Source organism: Mauremys mutica, chromosome 1, assembly GCF_020497125.1.
Source record: "Mauremys mutica isolate MM-2020 ecotype Southern chromosome 1, ASM2049712v1, whole genome shotgun sequence".
Taxonomy (NCBI): domain Eukaryota; kingdom Metazoa; phylum Chordata; order Testudines; family Geoemydidae; genus Mauremys; species Mauremys mutica.
The window spans coordinates 110,505,356-110,521,190 of NC_059072.1; the positions used below are offsets into that span (position 1 = coordinate 110,505,356).

The window sequence follows — 15,835 nt, forward strand, 5'->3', positions numbered from 1 at the left end:
CCACACACAATGCATCACCGCCTTGAACTTGGCTTCTTGGGCCACCAAAACACCCATCACCACTGCCCAGAGAGGTGGTCCTGGCAGATTGGACTCCGTGTAGTTCTGGAAACAAGCAGCACCTCTAGGAGCAATGACTCCTGGTGTGGAGAGGAGAGTTCCCTTACAAAAAGAGCACAAGAGACAAAACTGATGCAGAGCCACTCAGAAGTGATAAGATAAAGGATTTAATGGAATGAATGGAGAGGTCCTCAAAGTCCATGTTGGAGAAGAGCCTCTGTGACCCTTTGACAGTCTCCACTCCAGGGCTGAGTCTCTCCTGTCCCACCCACTGGAGTGTTGGGGACTCTCAGCTGTTTGAATCAGCTCCTGTGTGTGCTCCCCAGGAGACGATTGAGGTGCATTGCTGACTCCACACTGTCCCTGGAGACCCTTCTATGGCAGCCCCTGCTGATCCCATCAAATCCTCCAGCGGAAGAGAGATCAGCTCACAAGTCCTGCTCCCCTCAGCAAGTGGAGAATCCTTGAGTCATCTGACAGCTGGAAGGAGTGTATCAAACAATCCAGGGGGCCACAGTGGCCCTAACAATGGGACTCTAGCTCTGTTAGCATCAGGAGGCTGGGTCTGGTGGAAGGAAGGGGCTGCCCTGCACCCAGACTGAAAGGTAAGTCCTCATCTCGGCAGACCAACTGGCGGAATCTCTGAAAGACAAAGTTGGATGTTGAACAAGGGTGTAGGGACAGATCTGGCTCAACCACAGCCTCATCCCCCAAACTGCACCCCCAGCAAACAGCCCCTTTCTAAGTAGCCTTCCAGCAAAGGCAGCACGGAGGGGAGAGGCAGGGAGGAATTTGGTAATCACGTCTGGATCTCAGGATGAATGATTCCCAGTTCATGACATGTAGGCCCTCCCCATACTGGGACACCAGCCCCTTAAGTCCAGGGATGCCCTAGAATAGCCCCAGTTCCCACATCCAGATATGACAGTTTGAACAGCAGCTGGGAATCCCCAGGACTTGTGGGACCCAGGGAAAATTCCCTTCCATGTCCCTGACCAGCGCTGTGATGCTGCCAAAACAAAGTCAGCCTCCCATGTACTGACCCCGGCTTTTACAGCTGAGCCATCCGGCACGTTTCAAATGCAGACCAACCCCACAATGCTTGAGAACAGCAGCACCCAGTCATTGCTTCCTCATAATCAGGGCTGTACACATCCAAAGGCCACTCCTAGGGTGGGCAGAACGGCACTAACCCAGCCCCTGTGGGCATCAACAGGTGCTCTGCCGATGGAAATGTCAGCAAAAAGCAGAGGCTTTTCTCCCCAGACAGGGAGACAGAGGTTATGGACCATCCCCATGCACTGCTCTAGGGGGCAAAAGTTGGTGAAGAAAGCTCAGGGATCCCCAAGTGCAGAAGGTCTCTAAAGCCAGCTTAGAGGAGCCTCATGGCAAGCAGAGGACATTCTGGAGGGAGGTGCATGGTCACATCATGTTGTGTTCTGGCCCAGGAGGAAACAGTTCAAGAGTGGCCCTGAGGCTGCTCTAACTTACACCAAATGCTGTGTAGGCACCTGGCTGGCTCACAACACAGGCAGTGTAAAGGTGGCTTCAAGCCTGCACTGATGCCCCACCACTCTTCATTCCAACAATGAGATGGTGGGGACTCAGCAGGGGACCTAGAGGTCCCAGCATGCAGCCTAGCCTGCCTCATACACTGGCATCCATAGTCCCCACAGGTCAGACCTCCACACTTGAGACGAGGGCAGCCCACAGGCTGTCTGTAGACCCCAGTGGACTGCGTTTGGCCTGGGGCCTGCACTTGGTCTCCTATGAGCACTTCCCACAAAGCTGTTTTCCTACGACGTTTGACAAGTGATGGAGAGCCAATAACTGCGAGGCACAGGAAGGCAGCTAGTTCTGTGTAACCCTCCAGCCAGCTTGAATTCAATAAAGCCACTAATTCTTTACAGTAATAGACTGAGCTCCAGTAACTTAATTCTACGCTCCTGTTTATTAACCCACAACACACCAATCACACCTCAAGAGGTGAAGAGTTCTGTGGCACCTTATAGACTAACAAACATATTGGAGCATGAGGCTGTCATTTTAATATGCTCCCTCCCCCCATATCAGCCCCTTTGTGGCCCAGACCCCCTCCTGAAGCAGCAGCTTCACCTCTCTCAGGGAGCCCTTGATCGTTGAGAGTTTGTAGACAATCCAGAGAGGGATGCAGACCATAGATGAGAAAGCCAGCAGCCAGCCCACGGTGTCTCCCCACCAGGGGTACACATACTTCTTGTTGTAGGTCAGAGGGGTATATTTAATCAGAGAAAACAGGAAGGTCGCCTGGGGAGGTGGAAGAAGTCAAGAAGAGAGGAAGCGGGTGTCGAAGAAAAACTAAGTTCTCGCTTTTTGTTTGGGTACAGCAAAATCAAATACTTTATTACTTTCTCTAGTGATCACAAGAGCGAGAGAGTGTCATAGGAAACTGGGTTGCCCCTTGTCCCGGACGGATCTCTCTCAATTAGTAAACAATCATAGCAATCATTTATACCTTTGTTACAGACAATGGCTAGCAATCCTGGAGACATTAAAGGAAAACATTTGCATTTGTTTATACATAAGCCTATTCGCTATCTTATTTGTCTTCAATACTAGAACAAAAACAAGACTGCATTTTACAAGGTCGTAATGACTTTTCACACAATTCACTCTGTACCACATTATCTTATTTCTACATATCTCACAGCATTAGGGTCACAGCCAGTCTAATTCATGCTAACTTAGCTAACATACATTTAAGATCCTTTCAAATCCTTGTTAATTATTTCTTGGCCTCCACACGGGGAAGCAATGCCATTAGTCAACATGATCTCCCTTCTGACTTCACACCCGCAGCAGGACTTCCTTGGGACAGACAGCCCCTGAGGGGCAACAATCAGAGCATCCATCAGACCCACTTGGGTGCTGCTGCCCCTTCAATTAGTGTTTGTTATCACAGCCAAGAGCTCATCCTAGCAGCAGTCCCAGGCAATCTGTTCCCTCCCCCATTTATTCCATCCCCACTCATGGATGTCCATGGTGATCAGATAGACCATACAGCAGCAGCTGGGTTAGAACCTGTGGCTTGCAAACCACAGGCTGCTTCAGCTAAAGTGGGAGTCTGCTCGCTAGGTGTATGTCTACACAGCCAGCAGAAACCTGCTGCAGAGGGTCTCACAGCCTGGGTCTACAGATTCAGGCTCATTCTATAGCACTAGAAATAGTTGTGCAGACATTCAGTATCGGACTGGAGCTCAGGTTCTGAAGCAGAGCCTGAGCTCCACCCCAAATGTCTACACAGCTTTTTTTAGTGGCTTAGCATGAGCCTGAGTCTGCAGACCCTGTCTCTGAGACTTGTTGCCGTGGATTTCTGCTGGCCGTGTAGATGTACTGTAGCTGTCAGTAGCAGTAGGATTCTTGCCTTCTACGGATCAGGTGCTGGAGGACAATGTGATGGCCACACTGAGCCAGTGAGCCATTACAAGCTTGCCCGCTCCATGGGAAAGTGTTTACTACCTACTCAATGTCCCCAACACAGGGGTCCCAGAGCGATCCATTTCCCCCACTCCCACAACAATCCAACCAGCCCCACTCCTCTCTCAGGCCCCCAGACCAATGGCCTCCAAGCTCTCACCATGCAGACAGCCGGTATGATGAAGAGCCAGCAGTATTTGATAATAGGCTATGGCCTATAACATTGAAGACATGATTGGTTACCACAGAAACGATCAGCACCTGAGAAAGACAAGAAACGAGACCCTGTTAACAAAAAGGAACAAGAGTAATGGTCTGCATGGCCCAGAGAGGATACTGACCGACAGGAAGACCCATGTGGAGAGGAGGGAGCTCAGAAATGGGGTATTATGGGTAATACAGATAAGCGCAAACAGGGGAAATTTGTTAGGGTCATGGACTTCCTTGCTGGCATGAGGCAGCTTCTCCAGCCAGCTCCCCCAGGGCTCTGCTGTCAGGAAGCTCCCACCATCTAAGTCCCTGGGCATTGAAGTGAAGGCACGTTGTGCTACTGTCTGTAAAGGGTTCCAATGTACCAGGTTTACTAAGGGGATCTGTGGCCTGGTGCTCTTGGGGATAACAGAGACACCAGCCCCAGTGAGGGGACAAGAGTCCACGCAGGGATTCGGAGTCAGTGAAAGCTGCTGGCCACCAGGCCCATACTCACCATACACCCAGCCGATACAAAGCGTCTCAAAGATGGCAACGAAGAGCAGGCACATGCCACTTGTTAAGTCCTAGGCGCAGCCGGTGTAGGAAGCAATCACTTGAGGCCAGAGAGCAGACAGCTAACCAAAACCTCCATTTTATTTACAGAAACAGAGAGCTCACTCAGCCGGTTGAAACCGGCTGAGCTATCCCTTAATAGTCTAACTCAGTTGCCATAGTAACAAAACCCATGACAACCAAATACACAACATATTCCTCCCCCCCTAATAAGAACATCCCCTAAATAAAACACACACTAAACACACACTAAACTAGAGAAGGAGGGTAGACTGCCTCCATTCCCGGCTAAACCCTGGGGATTATTTTGCCCCGTAACCGTGGGTTCGCCCTAACTAAAGATCCAGCCGATGAGGAGGCCTTCTGTCTCTAGGTGGATTACGGCGAACTTCTGGTGTTGTTGCACCCGAAAGTACTAGGGGCTCAGGGTCCGCAGCACGAATAGGCGAGGAGGTGGTATCAGCTCGTGCTGGGCAAAGGGGTATCTCATCTGCCGGCAGTAATGGAGGAGAACAGTCAGGAACAGGTGACTCATGATTCGGTGTCTCACCAGGAGGGGTGAAGTCAGACCCCTCAACTGCAGATGGGTCCTGAAGACTGGCATGACCTGGCAACAGCTGATCTACATGTCGCCGCCAGGTAAGATTCTCTGCAGTCCGGACTGTATAGGAAACAGGTCCTGTTTGAGTGATGACTGTGGCCGGGACCCATTTAGCTCTGGAAGTATAATTCCGAGCCAAAACTGGCTGCCCTGGGCTAAAGGTTCGGTCTTTTGCTCTGGGTGCCCGTCTGATTACTTGATATTGCTGCTGATGTTGCACAGTTTGTCTGGGTTCAGAAGGTTTCAGCAGATCAAAGCAAGTGCGCAGCTGTCGTCCCATCATTAGAAAGGCTGGGGAAGCCTGGGTCGTAGCATGAGGTGTGTTTCTATAGGAAAGTAAGAAGGTATCCAGACGCTTTTGAATGGAGTGTTGTCCCTTTGCTGATTTCAAAGCGTTTTTCATTGTCTGCACAAATCTTTCAGCTAATCCGTTGGTGGACGGATGATATGGTGCTGACGTGATGTGGTGTATCCCATTTGCCTTCATAAAATTTTGAAACTCCTGAGAGACGAACTGCGGTCCGTTGTCGCTCACAAGTTGTTCTGGCAGACCAAAACGACTAAAGAGTCCTCGTAGTTTTTGGATAGTACTCTCTGCAGTAGTGGACTGCATTATAGAGACTTCTGGCCATTTAGAATGGGCATCTACTGCCACCAAGAACATGCTTCCTTCAAGGGGGCCAGCAAAGTCAACGTGAATACGTTGCCACGGGTTTTCAGGCCAGTCCCATGGGTGTAGGGGTGCCCACTGGGGTGCATTTCTTACACTCTGACATGACATACAAGCTTTTGCCTTCTCTTCAATAGCACTGTCCAATCTAGGCCACCAAAAATAGCTTCGTGCAATTTCCTTCATGCGCACTATTCCACAGTGACCGGAATGTAGCTGTTCTAACATCTGTGATCTCAGGGGTGGTGGAATAATGACACGCCTCCCCCACAACAAACAACCAGATTGGACCGATAACTCCGTCCGCCTGGACATGTAGGGAACAAGGTCGGGTGAGACCGGAGAGGTTTGTCGAGATTTTCCATGCATCACCAGGTCCATAACTTGGGATAATACTGGGTCAACGCGGGTTGCCTTCTTTATCTGAGTAGCAGTGATGGGTGTATTCTCTACCTGTTCAAAGTAGAAGATTTCCTTTTGGGCACTATCTTGATGTTTGACCGGTAAAGGCAACCTTGAGAGGCCATCTGCATTGCCGTGCAGAGTGGATTTCCGATATTTGATTTCATATGTGTGTGCAGAAAGTATCAATGCCCAACGTTGCATACGACTAGCAGCTAATGGGGGAATGCCTGTGTAGGGTCCAAAAATTGATGTTAGAGGTCGATGGTCTGTAAGAAGAGTAAACTTTCGCCCAAACAGGTACTGATGAAACTTCCTAATTCCAAAAACAATTCCTAATGCCTCGCGTTCGATTTGGGCGTAGTTAGTTTCTGCTTTGCTTAGAGTGCGTGAAGCAAAAGCAATAGGTCTTTCTTCTCCCGAAGGCATAATGTGTGACACGACCGCTCCCACTCCATAAGGGGAAGCATCGCAGGCCAATTGCAGGGGTAAGGATGGATCAAAGTGCGTTAGAACTTCAGAATTTAACAATGCATCCTTAGCTTTGTTAAATGCAACATCACAGGCTTCAGTCCACTTCCAGGCCTTGTTCTGCCCAAGGAGATCATGAAGTGGTTTTAGCAGTGTGGCTAACTGTGAGATGAACTTTCCATAATAGTTCAGTAGTCCTAGAAATGAGCGTAGCTGGCTTACATTTCGAGGTGGGGGAGCCTCCACAATAGCTTTAACTTTTGCAGGGGCCTTATGAAGACCTGCAGAATCGATGATGTGTCCCAAATATTCAACAGAGGGCTTGAAGAATTCACACTTGTCTTTGCGAACTCGTAGGCCATACTCTTCCAGTCTTTGTAGGGTAGCCTCTAAATTCTTTAAGTGATCCTCTTCATTTCTTCCAGTGACCAGGATATCATCCAGATAGCACTGAACTCCTGACAAGCCACACAAGATCTGGTCCATAGCCCTCTGGAACAGGGCGGGAGCCGATGTGATTCCGAAGGGTAGGCGACAGTATCGATAAAGCCCCTTATGAGTCACAATAGTCAACAGCTCTTGGGACTTTTCATCGACGTTCATCTGTAAATATGCTTGACTCAGATCAATCTTACTGAACTTTTGTCCCCCAGCCAGGCCTGCGAAGAGGTCATCGATGCGGGGAAGCGGGTATTGCTCTGCACACAACACTGGGTTGACAGTGATTTTAAAATCACCGCAAATCCGGAGACAGCCATCTTTCTTCACTATTGGAACGTTAGGAGTGGCCCATGAGCTATGGGTAACTGGTATTAGGACTCCATTGGTGACCAGGCGCTCCAGGTCTGCTTCAACTTTTGGCCTGATGGCATATGGCACAGTTCGGGCTTTCAGATATTTTGGTGGACTGCCAGGTTTAATGTTCAATGTCACAGTGATTCCCTTCATACTTCCCAAATCATCTCCAAAAACAGCAGCATGTTTCCTTAGTATAGGGGTTAGACTGGTTTCTTCTTTAGTCATCCGGTGCACTTCTGCCCAGTTCAGCTGAATCTTCCCAAGCCAAGACCTACCCATTAAGGCTGGGTAGTCACCTCTCACCACAAACAGTGGCAATTTAGCCGCCTGTCCATTGAGCTCCACCTTAACATCAATAGTGCCCAACATGGGCACAGCTTCACCTGTATACGTCTTCAGAACAGTTTTTGTTGCCTTAAGTGGAAGATGCTGTAGCTTTTCCTTATACACAGTCTCAGGAACCAGCGAGACAGCTGCACCGGTGTCTAGTTCCATGCGTATAGGTTTGCCCTCCAATAAGGGGGTTACCCAGTATTCATGTGAGCCCGCTGCCAAAGACAAAACATGCAGTGGCACTTCCTCTTGTGAGGAGGTGTCACCTTGATCATCCTGGGTCTGCTCTAGGGTATGCAAGGTTCCTCTTTTTGTCGGCCAGACCACAGGCCTCTTTTTCTTTTGTTTACAGGCATACTCAATGTGTCCCTTTTTGCCACAGTGTCGACACACCAGGTCCTTACACCAGCATTCTGATGCCTGGTGACCCAGCTTACCACAGCGGTAACATTCTTGACTCTGCACCATTTTGTGGGTCAGTTCTTGTGACACTTTTTGCACCCTAGGGGATGCACCGATGTATTGTGCCTCCCTTGTAGCCAGTTCCATGGAGACAGCAATATCAACAGCCTTCTGTAATGTAAGCTGAGCCTCTGTCAGTAGGCGCTTCCGTATAGCTTCACTGCAGAGGCCACACACTAACCTGTCACGCAGGGCATCATTTAACATCTCTTTAAATTCACAGTGTTCTGCTAGCTTTTTTAAAATGGCTACAAATTGTACAACTGTTTCATCTTCCTTTTGGTCTCTTTTGTGGAACCTATATCTTTCAACAATTACCAGTGGTTTTGGGGAGAAATGAGACCCCAGGATTTCCACAATGTCACTGTAAGATTTAGTCTCAGGCTTAACAGGGTGTAGTAAGCTGCGTAGCAGAGAGTAGGTTTTAGCCCCTACAACAGTTAAGAATATTGGCACCTTCTTCGCTTCTGTAATGTCATTTGCAATACCAAAAAGCTCAAAACGCTCAGTATACACATGCCACTGCTCTGTATTCTCATCAAAAGGCTCCAGGGGCCTGGTCAGAGTAGCCATGATTTTTAGTTTCACTTTCACAGTCAGTGCAAACAAGCAGCTTTTTTTCTTTGTTTGGTCTTTACCTTGACTTCTACTTCCTTCTGTTACTGGAGCAGCACCAGGATCCCACCCTCGTCGCCAGTGTTAAGTCCTAGGGGCAGCCGGTGTAGGAAGCAATCACTTGAGGCCAGAGAGCAGACAGCTAATCAAAACCTCCATTTTATTTACAGAAACAGAGAGCTCACTCAGCCGGTTGAAACCGGCTGAGCTATCCCTTAATAGTCTAACTCAGTTGCCATAGTAACAAAACCCATGACAACCAAATACACAACACCACTGGCAGCGTAGTAATCGAAGAGCTGGAAGATGTACATCCCACCAGGGTGGGGCCAAGCAGGGAGAAGAGAGTGAGAAGAAATCTAACTAAGGGACAGGTCAAGCTGTTCAGCTGGAGAACGAACCAACTCAGGTCTTTGGCACCTTTCTGCCCCACCATCTCCTGACAGAGCCCAATGACAAGCATTCCCCTTATAAGCCCAACCTGGCCAAACCTGATCTGCACTGGGGACCTCTGTGGAAATCCAGTTTTCCCCAGATCCCATCCCTGCTCTCTCTGCAGCCTCTCGTTTGCAGGAGAGGATAAGTCACTGTCCGGGAGTTCAGAGTTATTTTTAGGATAGTGTGGAAAAAAAAATAAGCCTGGTAGTGGGAAATGGGAAAAAGAGACCCACAGGTCAATATCTCTAATGTTCAAAACGATCAGCTCAGACTCCAAATTTGCACCCAGATATAACTGAGTGCAATTTTGCAGGCACAAATCATTGAGGGCCCAAATTTTAGTTGGCTTAGTTGCCTAATTCTACAGGTGCTGCCACAACACAGGCCCGCAATTAATTCCAGGCACAAAATTGCAAGTGCAAAATCAGAGGCAGCTTTTCAAAAATCAGGCCGAAAGGAACACCAAAGGAGCCAGAGAGAGAGAAACCCACACACAGGAGTCACCCCCTCCCACTGCCAAAAGGGAACCTGGGCCCAATTCTGATCTCACACCAGTTTTTACACCAGCAGAATTCTATTCACTTCCATGGGGCTAATCCCAGTTTACACAAATAGACGTGAGGTCAGAACCAGGCCCAGCACCTTACTGTGTACATAGTGCTCATGAGGGTCCCATCAAGGAAGGAAGAAAGGGATAAAGATGCTCCAATAGCCTTCAAATGAGACAGGGGTAGGGCTTGGTTTGCATGAAACTCTGAAAAGTTCTGACCTTCAAAACACTCTCTCACAGGCCAGCACAGAGCAAGGGTCCACGAGAGTTTAGGACAGGCAATGAAAGCTGCACTATCCAGTTGAAAGAATTTTTAGCAAGGCAGAATGTAAAACCCTGCGTTGCAACTGGGCCACATCACTGCAGAGCAGCTCTTGTAAAAGACACCCCAGAATCCTTACTGACCACTCGGGTCAGGAGTCCCCTTTAAACCCCGCCCCAAAGCTGCCAGCTCCAGCAGCACCATGCCCACTAGTCCCATGCTGAGATTCAGTACTGAAGTAAGAGGGCAGAGCACCACCTACTGAATCAGTAACACCACTGTTTGCAGCACCTGGGGTGCGCCTTAGAGGTCTCCCATCTGAGCACTGACCCAATACTAGGATTACCATATCTGAAGTTTCAAAAAAGAGGACACCAGGGGTGGGGGGTGTAGCCCCGCCCCCTAGCCACTCCTTCCCACTTCCTGCCCTGACTGCCCCCCACAGAATCCCCAACCCATCCACCCTCCCCCGCTTCTTGTTCTCTGATCACCCCTCCTGGGACTCCTGCCCCCCGGGACTCTACCCCCTATCTAAGCCGCCCTTCTCCTTGTCCCTGACTGCCCCCTTCTGAGACCCCCCCATCCTAACTGCCCCCCTAGGATCCCGCTCCCTACCTGTCCCCTGACCTCAGTGACTTGAGTTACATGCCCAGCCACAGCACTTGTCCTCAAGAGTTTGGGAGTCACATTTTAAAATTACTGCTACACTCCCATAAACCAAAAATAGTCATTCTCCATCATTGTAATAAAAACCTTGATAAATGTTCATAGAAAAGGGGATCTTTCAGTAAATAAAAGCAGAATAGAAGTAACTTCTAAAAAGTTGTCTGAAATCTTTGTCAATAGAGAAAGCTCCAAGAAGATCTCCAAAAGCTAAGCACTTTAAGTGTTTTTATTTTCTTCTGGATTCATATTCACCTCCCTGCCAGATCAAAGAACTTGAATTGTCAAATATAAATATTGGTCATTTTCAGACTTGCACTTAATTCTTCTCCTAATGCATGACTTGCAGTGAGTTTTTATGAGGAAGTTTTAAAGGCCAGGTCTTATATTCACCACAGTTTGTATCACTGTTGAATAATAGCTGACTGTGTCTCCAAATATAATACGTATGTAGGCAATGAGTCAGATTTAATAGTCTTTATTGGATTCTGATATTTATTGCAAAATTGAACTAAGTGCTTTGATGAAGCAGTTTTTACAAGCACTAGTATTAATTGAAGCTAGCAGTTACATTAATTTAATCTCTGTTCTCTGGATATGATGAAAAGCTTGGCAAGAATTTAGATAGTAGCCATTGCAAATGTTACAGAACACCATTGTGGGTGAGGGATTATATAGCTACTGCAAGTGGCTGTAAACAAAAGAAATGATGGTTTAACAGTTAGCCAGTGAGAAACCATAGTATTTCCATTATTATACAAACAGGTCTTAAAGTCATTGCCTTTCTTCCTGATGTGTTAAAAGCAATTACATTGGTTAATAAAATTCAAAGACAAGTTTTGTTTTTCCCATTCACAAAGTGTAACGGACAGATCCTCTTTAGAATGCTGGGTGATATAGTCTTACCATTATCTCTCCACCTATTTTTCTAAGTAAAACAAGTTACATATTTAATGCTGTCTGAAACAGAGAGACAGATTAACATGAATAGATAATATAGGCTTTAAAAACAGAACTATAAACTGGAAAAAATGAGGCAAAAATGGAAAGGAATTGTAGAGGAGAGGATTTTGCTAAGGGAACAACAGTTACTATTTAGAACATACAGACAGGCAATTCACTGCCCCCCAGGATCCCATGCCCCTTCTCCAACTCTCCGACCCCCTTACCTGCAGCTTAGAGCAGCATGTCAGGCTCTGCGCCCCACGGAGAACCCAGCCCCCCAGCGCTGCCGGCGATCTGAGGCTGGGGGAGGGGAGCGGGGAGGCTTTGGCTGCCGCTGCCAGCCCCACTACCCCGGTGCTGCCGGTGATCTGAGGCTGCAGGGGAGGGGAGGAGCTGGGGAGGGGCTTTGGCTGCCGGAGAGGCCCCAATCAGCAGCTCAGTCTGGCTTGGCCCCGCTGTCAGCCGCTTTTCGGTCTTTAAATAGCGGTCCAGGGGGAAATCCCGGACATTTACAAATTCCCCCCGAAAAGCCGGACGTGTCTGGGTAAACCCGGACGTATGGTAACCCTAAGTTCACCCCAATAAACATCAAATTGTTTGCACCTTCGGACTCTGGGTATTGTTGCTCTCTGTTCATGCGAGAAGGACCAGGGAAGTAAGAGGGTGAAGGAATAAGCCCGCTAACAACCCCCTTGATATCATGATGGCATTTTAGGGAGTAGATAGAGGATATGGCACATACAGCATCATAGGACACCACGTAACACCATGCCAGGATGTGTTGGGATGGAGCATGTCCACATTATAAAGGATGTCTCCTCCACCAGTACAAGGGAATCTTATATCTATGGCTCTGTATAAATGACTGCTAATAATAATAAATAATAATAATAATAATAATAACGCTGTGTTCATGGCTGAAGGACAGCAGCTCCAACAGCACAGCACCCCTCACGCCTGTCCAGATTGCTGAGGGGTATCCAGTAGCCACTAATATTCTGCATTCCTGGATGGTGCATCCATTGTACAGCACTTAGCACTATTTATTCATTAAAGGTGCTTTATGCTGTATTAATTGATAATCATCTGGAATTTGAATCCATAGCCAAAATACAGCTGGTTTTATGCTGTGACAGCCTTGTGGTTCATTAGAAGGTGCGTGGTGGACTTTAGTATAGAAGAGGGGTTGAAGAACACAACGAAAAAGGAGAAGTTATTGTACTATAGAAAATACCACCTCTGGTCAGCAGGAAACTAGGGCCTGGGACATTCCTTTCTGGCAGTATGGATTGGGATCATAAATTACGAAGACAGTCACTGCACATTGTCCTTATGGAGTTTAAAACAGAGCCTTGATCAGCTGGGCTAGGGGGCAGTGCCATGAAAGGGCTCCTCTGTTAGATCCTTCCCACGATGACTGAAACCAACAGTGGAGTTGGGGACACACAAGCGGCGTCAGAGGAGGTCAAAGGGCAGTGGCAGGAGCAGCTACAGAGCAGGATGAAGAGGTTCTGCCCTTTGCCTAGACAGCAGCATTGGAGACTCTCCCCTTCAGTGAGGTCTTTGCTTTTAGTCTATTGTTCTGAACATTCACCTCTTGCGTGGGCTGAGTCATCTGCTGAAAACGCTGTGCAGGAACAAAGAAAGATTACAGGAAGGACACAGGTAACCAGGGGAAAATGAGGAGACCCGTTCACCACCACCACCTCCACACATGGCATGTGGCTGAAGCTGAAGGTCATAACCCTTCTTTCCAAATTGAAGAGACATCCCTAGTTACAGCAAGAGGGCTACCAAGGGGATAGTGAACACTGAAGGTGATTAGGACAATTGCTCCAGATACCACACACCTCCATCTGGCGATGTAATCAATTCCCCTTTGCTCCTCTAGTATACACAGTTCTCTCTTCTGAATGACAGAAATCACCATTACAAAGTAAGCCATTAGTTACCGCACAGTTGTAGCAGCACCTAGATGCTAAAGCTATTCAAAAACTGTTTTTCAATGACCAAAAATGTCAAGGTTCTTCCCATTTCACAGGATTCAAAAAGGACCCACTTCTCATTTTCTATTCAATTTTTCATGAAGTTCTCATTAAAAATGGTATCCAATGGTTACAGAACGCCAAGGAATTTACAGTTTATGGCTCTGATCCTGCATGGCCCTTTATGCCAGCATGTGTTCCCAATTATATTAACCTGACAGGATCAAAGTCTAAATAAAACTGAGGTCCATTGGTAGAGCCGTGTCCGGAAGGCAGCCAGGGAGATGGAATGTGGGAGGGTACAGTCCCTCAGGCAGGGGGGCACTCACTGTCTGAGCAGTATGGGTTGAAGCCTAGGGTTGAATGGACATGGAGGCTAAATTCCAGGAGGGAAAGTGGTGCTTTAAATTATGGAACATGAGGCAGAGGGGAAGGGGACCTGAAGTGAATGGACATCACTGAGCTGGAGAAGAGCCCCTTCAGGAGAGGGAAGAGTCCCCGTACTCAGACATATCTGAAGTGTTTCTTGCTGGGTGAAGCCCCTGAACTGTTTAGTGAGGCTCTCCTGCCATTCATGTGCTTTTTTCTTACATTCATGCTCAGTAGGATTAAAATGGTTTATAATCTTTCCTGTCTGTCAAAACCCTTTTATTCTGCGCTGACATCTAATTTCCCTCCAGCCTCAGCTCTGTTACAAGCGAATCCTCTCTCTCTCTCACACACACACACACACACACACACACACACACACACACTCTATATCCCTACTGCCACATGCTAGTGCAATGGATCCTGGAGGCCGGGGGTCTGGGTGTGTGTGTTGGCTGCCTCCAAAAAAAGTGACATTCCACTGAACTGGCAGAACGGTCAGTGCACTCGCGGATATTGAGTCTGATAGAGTGAGCAAAGGGAGGGGAAGGTAAATAGAAGCCAGTCACACTGTTGTTATTTCTAATTCCCATTGACTGACATTGTCAGTATGCACCAGATGGTCAGAGAGCTCCTGGAGCAACAGAATATAACTGCACTCCATGGGCCTGCAAGACAGGGATTCAGTGGAAACATGGATAATCACGTGGGCACCAGGTGGGATCTCAGATTACAGATGGATTCAGAGGCACAACTACAAGGATTCAGCTCACTTAGGGGCAGATTGCGATATCCTTAATCACTTGGTATAGTACAAGTCGCCCTGCTGAAGTCAGCGGAACTACTTGAGGATTTCGATGCTACTCTGTGAGTCAGGACATCACAATCTGGCCCTCCCAGCCTGCTCCTGCTCCCAGTGAAGTCAGGAGAATACTGTCCCCAGCTTCAATGGGAATAGAATTGGAACCAAACACAGGAAGGAACTGATGCCCCAATTAGGAGACAATAAGGGATTTCCCCCCATGGCACATTACCAGTGAGTGGCAGGGAGGGGTGGTGAGTGTTCATACCATCCTATGGAGCTCTGAGCAAGGATCACCTGTAAGGATCAGAGATGGGTCTGAGTGGGGATTGTTCGCTTTAATTCTCAACACGATTTGCAGCCTACTGCTATCAGTAGAGAGAAGGGTAATGCCCTGTGACTGCCTTTGACTGAATCTCTTCTTCTGGCCCAAAAGAAAATGACATTATGACATTATGGTCTATACTGGTGCAGTGCTGGGGCCTCTCTCTGTCCTTCCTTCATTTTTAAAGTGAATTGAATGCTGGTGAAAGATTGGAGACTGACAGGCCTTTTTATCCATGAGACAGCCAGTTCCAGTGCAAACCTCCCTCACCAATAGACCCTGGCTCTGAGCTAGTTCAGGCTTCATGCTCATTCAGAACGTGGCATCTTTGCTGAGATTGCCTGATAGTGACATTCATAGCTAGAACTGGGCAGGAACTGGAATTTCCACCATTTCAAACATTTGCTTTCATTCCAAATCGGAACAAAAAAGAATGTAGACATTTCCCATGAAACAAGATGTATGAAAAGGTTTCGTTCCAGGACAGTCAAAAACCATTTCCTTTTGATTTTGACTTAAAAAAAAAAGAAATAAAAATTATAATATAAAATAAATTTCAAAATGAAAAGTCAAAATGAAAAAAATCAAAATGTTCCATTTCTGAAATGGTCCAGACAAAATGCATAATTTCAATTTCTTTTTTCAAAACAAAGTTTTGTCAGAATCAACATGTCCCCTTGGAAAGTTGTGTTTCTGACAGAACAGCATTTGCCAATGGGAAAACATTCTGGTGGAAGATTTTCAAACATCTCTCTACGTAACAGTGATATGCTGATGTGGAGAGCAGTCTGCTAGGAATGGGACCAAGAGTCCCTTGACTTGTTTCACATAAGACACCAAACAGGAATGAGATGGTAACAATT

The 15,835-nt window shown here is 47.5% G+C and overlaps 2 protein-coding genes across 2 annotated transcripts in view; both read right to left on the reverse strand.

The window, feature by feature from the left end:
- Positions 1 to 2,212: 2,212 nt before the first annotated feature.
- The window catches only part of LOC123351545 (sodium- and chloride-dependent GABA transporter 2), a 503,805-nt gene continuing 490,182 nt past the window's right edge, over positions 2,213 to 15,835 (reverse strand). The window contains exons 13-14 of the mRNA XM_044990959.1: positions 3,677 to 3,777; positions 2,213 to 2,346 (exon numbers count right to left, since the gene is read on the reverse strand). Coding sequence (XP_044846894.1) covers positions 3,725 to 3,777 — 53 coding nt within the window. The 3' untranslated portion in view covers positions 2,213 to 2,346; positions 3,677 to 3,724. The remainder of the gene's footprint in view (positions 2,347 to 3,676; positions 3,778 to 15,835) is intronic.
- LOC123378074 (sodium- and chloride-dependent GABA transporter 1-like) overlaps positions 11,181 to 15,835 on the reverse strand; it is a 35,023-nt gene continuing 30,368 nt past the window's right edge. Inside the window, exon 15 of the mRNA XM_045031556.1 lies at positions 11,181 to 13,118. Coding sequence (XP_044887491.1) covers positions 13,014 to 13,118 — 105 coding nt within the window. The 3' untranslated portion in view covers positions 11,181 to 13,013. The remainder of the gene's footprint in view (positions 13,119 to 15,835) is intronic.